Source organism: Hydractinia symbiolongicarpus, chromosome 10 (assembly GCF_029227915.1).
Source record: "Hydractinia symbiolongicarpus strain clone_291-10 chromosome 10, HSymV2.1, whole genome shotgun sequence".
Taxonomy (NCBI): Eukaryota; Metazoa; Cnidaria; class Hydrozoa; order Anthoathecata; family Hydractiniidae; genus Hydractinia; species Hydractinia symbiolongicarpus.
In genome coordinates this window covers 11,482,397-11,492,196 of record NC_079884.1, presented here as the reverse complement: position 1 = coordinate 11,492,196, position 9,800 = coordinate 11,482,397, and the positions used below count along the sequence as shown (strand labels likewise).

The window sequence follows — 9,800 nt, the reverse complement described above, 5'->3', positions numbered from 1 at the left end:
TCTATCTCGTTCCCAGGGCTTTTTTCTCTATCTTCCTCACAGTTTTGATGTTTTCAAAAGCCCTGAGGACGAAATGAAATGACGCCTGCTAAAGAGAGGTGTCTGCTACAGCGCAGAAGCTGTGTTATGAGAATTTGACCGTCGTTTTATCCGCTTCTGAAAAACTAAACTCTAAAATAACTTATGACCATTTTTGAGGGAGTATTCTACAAATACTTCTTCCACAAAAATATTTGTTAGACAAAATTTTTTTCAACTTTGAATGATTTCGTTACTATTGGTGTCCAGGCCCTTATGCTGTGCAGCGTCCAAGAAGCCGCTATCAAATTAATCAAAAAGGAATGAATTGGATGAATCTTTTTACATGATTAGAAAAAAAGGAGAGTAGAGTACAAACTTTCTTTTGCTACACTGTTGTGTCATTTCCATGATTAAATCAATAAACTTGCCAAAATTTATATTACAATAAAACGTGTAGTTACATAACTTCATTTCGCATTTAAAAGCTTATTTGATAGTCTTGCTGAAGCAGACTATATTTGGCTTTTGCACTTTTGGGAGCTGTAGGTAGCAAATAGCTTGTAGATAGCCACAACTCCAGTTGCCAGCTGCGTAAAATCAGATTGGTGAAGATAACACAAAAATGTTAGCTGGGATAAAAAATCCTTATACCATTCTCGTCCCCAGAGCTGTAGTAAAGAGATTTGAAGGTTTTTTGGATGACGTCACAAACTCGTGGATTCTGAAACGGGGCTGATCATACTTTTTGACATTAGACCATTAGGTCTTAGTTAATCACGCAGAAGGTGACGTCAGTTATTTCCATCTGTTTCCAGGGCCCAAACATATAAGTGCAATAAAATGCCTACAGTCATAATAATTAAGTTATTAACGTCAAACTAGTTTACTTACGTCAAAAATAACTAATTTATCGTTTCTTAGATGAAACATAATAAGATCCACTTTGCCTGACACAGATTCACACACGCACAGATATATAACGACGATTAGAGATTACAAAGAAAACCGAAGATATTTTTACCAAGAAAATACTAAAAAATATTAAAATTTAATTTTTTAAAATGCAACACTAATAAAGCACCTTCATATCAAGAGATTATGCGAATAATAATTTTATACATATTTTCAAAATTTATGGAAAGTTCAGAATATTCATATATATATATGAGTCATTCAAAAATCACGTAACGCTATAATTACTTCACCTCAACCCACTTAGCCGTACCTGAGCTACTTTCCCAACCCATTACTGTCTAAGTTATTACTTTTTTATCCTGTCGCATTTATTACTGAAAAGATTGTTACAATGTAGTTAGACTTCAGTAGCCATTTTCTGTTCTGGTTCTTCATTAACGACTGCTGCCTTGTTTAAGATTCCCTTTATGTCTTCAGCCTTTAATTTATTTGTATTTTTTCTTTCATACAGAAAGAAATACAAGATAATTGAGCAGGTCATAAAAGCGCAATTGATCGATGAAATTCTAAATAACCATCTACCACCGTACTTATCATAAATAATTCCACCAACAATACTTGCTATAATATTTCCTAAACTATAATACAAACTGGTGATTATACTAAACATTGTAACTGAGATTTTCATTGGACTTATATGGTTGGTATGTTCAACAGCTGCTGCCCAAAATATTGCAAAACCAAAAAACTGAAGAAATTGAATTGGTAGCATCAAATATTGCTCCACAACAAAAGACATAAATAAAAATCGCAAGCAATAAGAAAATGTGGCAATAATGATACTTGGATAGGTACCTCCGAATAATTTTATTAATTTTGCTGATACAGGAAAAGCTAGAATCTCAGATACTGGTGACAATGCAGTTGCAATACCAATAACGGTTTTTGTTGTCCCAATTTCTTTCTCCATAAAAATAGCTTGAAATCCATTTATCAAAGAAAAATTGATACCCATATGAGCTGTAATGATAAAAAAGAAAATTACTTTAAATTGCCAACATGTGGTCAATACAGTTTTAATAACAGATGTTTTGTGCTCTTTGGGAACAATTGGACAGTTCTCTTTTTCCTTGTTGTCTTCAAATGTTAAATAAATCTTATTTTCGTCAACTTTTATCTTTCTTCTTTCTTTTCTTACTTTTAAAATTTGCGTTGGTGTGTATTTAGTTTCATTTTTTCCAATTTCATGAACAGATTGGTCCAGAAATATAACAGCAACAAATGCAGTAAAAAGAATTGGAAAATCTAAAAGAAAGGCAACTGCGTACTTAGATACTCCCTTTATTTGGAATCGATCTGACAAAAAACCCGCAAGAAAGGATAAAGTGACAAAACCAGCAGCACCAAATACTCGTTGATATCCGAAAGTCGCTTCACCCTCATACTTCTTCACCAAATGCATGGTTGCTGAATCAATAAATCCAACGGCCGCTATACCAAATATAGCTGATAGGGATAACATAAAAAACATGGCAAAAAATAGCTTTTCTCCTCCACTGTTCTCCACCTTTAGGTTGGCATTTGCTGCCTTTGCAACCCATGGTAAAGGTACTGCTACAGCTGCCGTAAGAGTGATTAATGTCAGTAGAATCAGTTTCTTTCGACGAAAACGATCGGCTATAACACCAAGACAAGGAATTATCAACAGTGAGAAAACAGTTCTTGTGCCAAGAATGATCCCACATTGTGTGATGGATAAACCAACAGAGTAAAGGAAAACAGTCAAGTACGGCAAAAAACATGCAAGGCTTCCATTGATTGCAAAATAACATATTTTGGCTGGGATAAGCGCAATTATAACACGTGATTGTGGACGAGCTTTGTTTGATTTGGTCGTATCAGTTTCAATGTTCATTTTGCTATGTTTTCCTAAAAATATGATGAAAATTAGAAGTATACTATAGTCTAGACTAGTTTAAACTAGATTCCGATTCACTACGTTGCTTTGAATTAAGTTTTGTATTCACAAAAACGTGCTGAATAAATTCGATTGCTAACAAGCTCGTTTCTGTCATACTTTTAAAACACAAAAATTCTAAAAATTCTGTGTCAATTGATATCATATTCCGAGAAACTTTCGCGAGAGAAACTTTTGCAAGTCAAAAAACTCGCGAAATATTTTGGATAAATTTGGATAGATAAAAAATTTTCGCGAGATAATCTTTTGCTAAATCTGAAATTTGAAAGTCTTGGCGAGATAAACTTTCGCGATTCGTGATTTTTTATGTTCTTATAAAAAAAGTGGCCTATATTTCTTCATGATAGAAAAGTGTTTTTTACCAATGTAACTTTCTTTCTAATAGTATGTAAAAACTTCTATTTACAAATTAGGTTCATCGTCAAAATCACAAAACAGATCAAACACATTTCTAGGCTCGTCTTCTTCCGGCTTGCCCAAATCGTCGTCATTGTCTTCTTCGCCAATAACTCGGTTATAATCCATACATACATTTGAAACATCATCGCTTTTGTTTATTTGTAAGTTTATTCCAATCTCATTCCCAGCGCCAGTTGTATCGGTAAGGGGCAAGCCAAGTGAGGGCGAGTCAAGAAATAACTTTTTTTTTGAATTTTAGTGGATAAACTTTTGCGAATCGACAATTTAGAAAGTTTGTACTGAATAAACTTTCGCGAATGGCCATTTTTGAAAGTTTCGCGAGACAAAAGTTTTTCTCGCGAAAGATTCTCCGAATAAATCAATACTTATCTTAAATTATTGCAAATTGCATAGCTAGCTGTGTATTATTACTTAGCTTTATCCAATAGAAACAAGTGTAATGCAAGTGTTAGCTAGCTAGGTTACCAGCTTGATACACATCATTTTTATAAAAAATACGAATGCAATAAAAATGAATCTGAGGTACTACTTTCAAAACTCTGAATAATCTAGTTTCTTTCTTATAATTAAACAAAAAAACGTGTATTCAGAAAACATAGATAATATAGAAAAAAGATACTTGGAGAGCAAACAAAATGCAAAATACGGAACTTGTATCGAAAAAAATAAATTTTCGTTAAAATTTTGACTTTAGATTAAACTCACCGTTCCTACACAGATATCTTTCTCTCTGTGTGTCTCTCGTCTACTTTTAAAAAGAGGTAAAATGCTTGTTTGGTTTGCTTTTGTTTGTTTATTTAGATGTTGAAAACACTCCTACGTTATTTAAACCCTATTTTTTTAGTTTGCCATGTTTCACAGTTAGCCATCATTTTCTGTTTGCTGCCTGATAAAGAAGGCTTAAATGCCAGTTAGGATATAACCGTAAGAATACAACCTTAAAGGTGAATAATTTTCAAATGGAGTAAATTACGCCGTTTTTGCAAATTTTGGCTAAATTAACGAAATTAAGTCCACGCCAAAGATTTCCAAATGTGCAATTCGCGAAATTAAATCCTCGCGAAAAAATAATGAATTTGGTACTTCGCGAAAATAAGTGCTCGCGAAAATTTCAAAAATAAAATTTAAGTAAGGATGGAATTTCTTGTTTGTTTTTTAGCCCCAATGTAGAGATTTGAGAAGCACTATTTATTCAACTTTTTTCTCTTCTTGACGCTTTTTCTTAAAATATCACGTGTCGCTACTACAGTGGCCGAGAAGTGCATAAAAAATCTTTGTTGTGTAAGTTTTAATAACTTAAAAATAATGTTATATGTAGTGGTTTTTGTACAATACTTTTTTTAAAGCATGCGAGAACTAAAAAACGAAAAAAATACGATATTTTTCGAGCACGTGTGCGATAACTTGTTTATCATGAAAACCATAAATCATTGTAATTTGATATAGTCGGCAGATGATTGTTCAATTTCTATTACGGTTTACGAAGTTCAACAGCAAAAAAAATTATTGTGAGATAATATATGTAATGTATTTTAATTCATAATTATTTTTTTAAATTTATGATAAATTATGCGGGAGATGGTAATTATTCAAGAGAAAACAAAGCTTGTTTATGTTACGCCTCAATGAAATTAAATGAAAATAAATTTGAGAGATATATATTTATGTTAATTCAATGCAAATTACTTGAAGATAAAATGGCAACAATAACAACATACTGTATTGCATAAACAAACTCATCCGGCACAAAAAGCTCTAAAAGACGCCTTATAGACATCTTCCGCATTTCGAAAAGACGTCTTTTTTAGCGCTGATTTGTCCGTCTATAATGCATCTTTTTAAGCGTCTAAAAGAGGTCTTTTCAAAGATGCATTTCATACGATCTCTTTTAAACATCTTTTCAAAGATATCTTTTAGACCTTTTGCAGATGTAGCAGCGACTAAAATGCACCTTTAATGCAACTTTTTAAATGCATCTTTAGAAACACATCTGTTATCTATCTATAAGACGTCTTCTTGTTGTTTATTGTTTTTTTTTCTTTATTTATTTTGAATTTATTAACTTTCAAAACAAGTATAAAATATGTCTTTTGAAAGACGTTCTTAAAAAGGTACATTAAAGACATCTTAAGAAAATATCAGCTTTTTGCAAGCCATTTCAGATAATCAGAGAAAAAATATCAGTTACTTGCAAGCCATTTCAAGTAATCTTTGATTACAGCTACATCACCTTCTGCAACTGTGATACCTTGATCGGTGAAATTCTCCTTGGGAAAGAGATATAAATGATTAGGCCTCCCGTATACTTCACTAGAGTCTGATTTTCGAATGTAATAGCAGTTCAATTGCTCCTTGCAGCATTCTAGCTCCACTTGAATCAGCGGTCCGAAACAGAATTGACAACACGCTTTTGTAAGACTTGAATTGACTAAGTCTTTGAATGTGTCAATCATGAAATTAGTCTTAATTTTACTTATCTTTCTTTCAATGACGAAAACTGGTATGAGATTTTATATATTATTTATATAACATTGTTTTTACGCTTTTTAGATTTTTTTACGCATTTTTAAAACTTACACAACAGAGATTTTTTTATGCACTTTTTGTCCACCGTACCCTACCCCCGCCGCAGCAATTGTTGTAACGTAATTTGTTTTAGCGGAGGGTAAAAAGAAGACATTGCATTGTTTTGTTTTACAAATTTTGCCTCCTTGCTGTTTTTGTCAAATTTGAATCAATCAATATTTAGGTAGCATAAAATAAGATTACCCGAAATGAGATATTAAACCACGGGTAACTTTTGTGTGTTTACACGGAGTTTTTCCTTAAGTCCACGCGAAAATTAATCCCCATAAAATAACATTATATTAGATAAAAATTATTTTGTAGTCTAAAAAATCATTTAAACAAGAAACTGATAGACTAACAACATCATGAAATAGCCTCCAAACAAACACCAATATCTCTTTAATAATAGCCGTCGTCTGTCTGTCTGTGTGTCCGCTAAAAGCCGTGTCCCGTAACGGAAACACGAAATTTTTAAAATGCGCACCAATATCAAATGTGATATATTTTTATCTAATTTGTTGCGACAGGTAAATTTAAAGAACGGGCGAATCTGTGGATTTTTCCACGGGATAACGACTATCTATATCATAATATCCGTATACGTCTGTCTGTCTGTCTGTCTGTCTGTCTGTCTGTCTGTCTGTCTGTCTGTCTGTCTGTCTGTCTGTCTGTCTGTCTGTCTGTCTGTCTGTCTGTCTGTCTGTCTGTCTGTCTGTCTGTCTGTCTGTCTGTCTGTCTGTCTGTCTGTCTGTCTGTCTGTCTGTCTGTCTGTCTGTCTGTCTGTCTGTCTGTCTGTCTGTCTGTCTGTCTGTCTGTCTGTCTGTCTGTCTGTCTGTCTGTCTGTCTGTCTGTCTGTCTGTCTGTCTGTCTGTCTGTCTTTCTGTCTGTCTGTCTGTCTGTCTGTCTGTCTGTCTGTCTGTCTGTCTGTCTGTCTGTCTGTCTGTCTGTCACACAAAATGGTAGCTTAGCTGCGCAAGTAGCGAGAAGCACGCAATGCGGTATAAAAAAGACGGGCGAACCCGTGGATTTTTCCACGGGCTAACGACTAGTTTAGGTAGATTACAACATGATTACAATGATATTTACCCGAAATGAGATTTTAAACCACCATGTGAATTCGGTCCGATGACATGCAGTTTTTCATATCGGATTTACGCAAATTTTTTTACGGAGCTTACACCTAATTTTTTATGATGAAGCCGACGAACTCTCACTATTTTATAATGTGTATTAAATATTTCTTCAAGGTATCCTTTGGAAATTAAAATGTTTGGTTGCAAGGTATTTTTCAATGAGCCTGAAGTTTCTAAAAAATACAGAAATTTGAAACTTGTATCTTTTCTGACATCGGGACGGCGATATGTTCGTCTCACCGTCCTGGTTATAGAAAAGAGACAACAAGCGCTGGAAACGAGGTTGACATTTTTGCTGTATTCTTTACGTGACACAAAATCCATATTTTAATTATTGTTTTGTTTACTATTCAGTTTTTTTCGAAAACGAAGCATTTCTCAATTTTTGGACTAATTTTAACCTAAAAGAAAAATTTACTGTCACCATCAATGTGCCAACTGTAGCATTTTTAATTTCCAGACTGATATTGGCTTAAAACAGTACAAGGTAACAAAAATCAATTACACCACTTACCATCTACAGAATCATCCTTGTCCCCAGCGTCTCCTGGCCCCCTGAACCGTTATTAAGGAGTGGTCAATATTTTCGGCACTATCAAGTTATTTTAGTTATTTTCTTTCACAGGTTTGGGTTGAAGATTGCTTGGACGCGTTCCATCTTCATGTAAAAAATATACAGGTCGTGTATTTTAGGTTCTTAGTTTGCGTTCCATCGTCTTATTAAAAAAACACTGCAGGGCAAGTTCAAGTTTAAAGCAAAAATTATTTTTGCTAGAGGACGTGAAGCCTCGACAGAAAGAATTGTTTTTGATTTTCTCAATTTTTGCCCTAAGAATACAGGGATGTAAACAAAAAAAAACAGGGTTTAGCTTCAAAGCTGTATATTCTCCGCCGTTGTTGTTGTTGTTGTTTGCATATGCCCTAAATATACATAAAAAAAAGGAAAACAGTAGGAGAGAGGTTTAACTAGGGAAAAAGAAAACAAAGGTCGTTTCTTCACTTTTTTCAACATATACTTAAAGCTTACCTTCCGTCAAAAAACTAGCTGAATTCATATAAAAGACTTTGGAAACTTATCTGAGAATCTTTTTTATCTTTTTGAATTGGTACGCGAAATATATATTTTGAAAGTTTCGCTAATCACACACTAAACGGGCTAATTTTCTGGCCTAAACTGATTTTTTTTTTTTTTTAATTTTAGCTCTTCACAAATTAAAAATTACTGGATTATCCATGAAGCAAAACTTCATATATTTGTCTATATTAGAAACTACAATTAAAATTAATTTATGACACAAATTATACTAAGGATTTTCCTGATGACAGAAAAGTACTTCAGTTCCATCCTAAATTTTAAAAAAACAGGCTTTCACAATCTGAAGCTGTCGCTACATATATCCATATATTCTTCTGCCTTTGTCTTTACTTCCTTACTTTTCTCCACAGGACATGTGCCTCAGAATGCCATAAAAATAAAAACTTTTTTCATAAACTGGATTTAAAATAAAACAAAATTTCTGTTCAGCAACTAGCAAGCAAGCTATGTTAAGCTTTTAAGTACTTTTGTGGCCTCTGGTAAAACAACACAATATATTCTCCAAACTTTAAAGATGTTTATCGTAGCTACAAGACAGGGTGACCACTAATAAAATGAGAACAAAAGTAAGGATATTAAAGAGAATTAAGGAGACAAATTGACATTTTTTAAGGATATTTTGCTGCGAACGGGAATAAAAAAAAATAAAAAATAAGGATAATTAAGGAGAAAACCAATTTAAGTTGTCTATCTTTAATGTTACATACTATGTTCAATGATAGAAAATTATATATATTAAACAAAAGTACATATTAATTATGCCCTGAAAGATATAAAATATAGGATTTAAGGTAACAGAGAATTATGTCTTATTTTACTAGTGATGAACAATCCATAAACACATTTCCAAAAAAGTTACGATCAGAAAAAAATAAGAAAATAAGGAGGAATTAAGGAGAATAGCTAAAATCTTTCTTCCTCTTCTTCATCACTAATACTTGCTTCAATTATAATTCCATCTACGAATTCAGCCTTTAAAAATTCCTCTTTTTCTTTTCATACAGAAAGAAATACAAGATAATTGAGCAGGTCATAAAAGCGCAATTGATTCGATGAAATTCTAAATAACCATCTACCACCGTACTTATCATAAATAATTCCACCAACAATACTTGCTATAACATTTCCTAAACTATAATACGAACTGGTGATTATACTAAATATTGTGACTGAGATTTCCATTGGACTTATCTGGTTGGTATGTTCAACAGCTGCTGCCCAAAATATTGCAAAACCAAAAAACTGAAGAAATTGAATTGGTAGCATTAAATATTGCTCAACAGCAAGACATAAATAAAAATCGCAAGGAATAAGAAAAAGTGGCAATAATGATACTTGGATAGATACCACCAAACAAAAGAAAAAAAATTGGAAAATTCAAAAAAAAAACGCAATCGCATATCTGGATACCCCTTCTATTTGGTATCGATCGTACAAAATCCCAGTAAGAAAAGATAAAATAGCAAAACCGACTGGTTCGAAGACTTGTTGATATCCAAAAGTCGTTTCATTTTCAAACCTTTGAATCTAACGCATGGTTAAACCACCAATAGGACAGCTTTGAGTAATTTATAAACCAACAAAGACAAGGGAAGGGGTCATGTATGGTATAATACACCCCGAACTTGTCTTGACCTACAGGTAGCATATCTTTGCTGATACAAGCGCT

At 33.1% G+C, this 9,800-nt stretch overlaps 1 protein-coding gene across 1 annotated transcript; it reads right to left on the bottom strand.

Annotated features, from left to right (window-relative positions):
• Positions 1-760: 760 nt before the first annotated feature.
• On the bottom strand, positions 761-2,941 carry LOC130662832 (major facilitator superfamily domain-containing protein 6-like). The gene has a single exon (XM_057461775.1). It carries the CDS (start codon positions 2,849-2,851, stop codon positions 1,334-1,336), a length of 1,518 nt encoding a protein of 505 aa, XP_057317758.1. The 5' UTR covers positions 2,852-2,941; the 3' UTR covers positions 761-1,333.
• Positions 2,942-9,800: the final 6,859 nt, after the last annotated feature.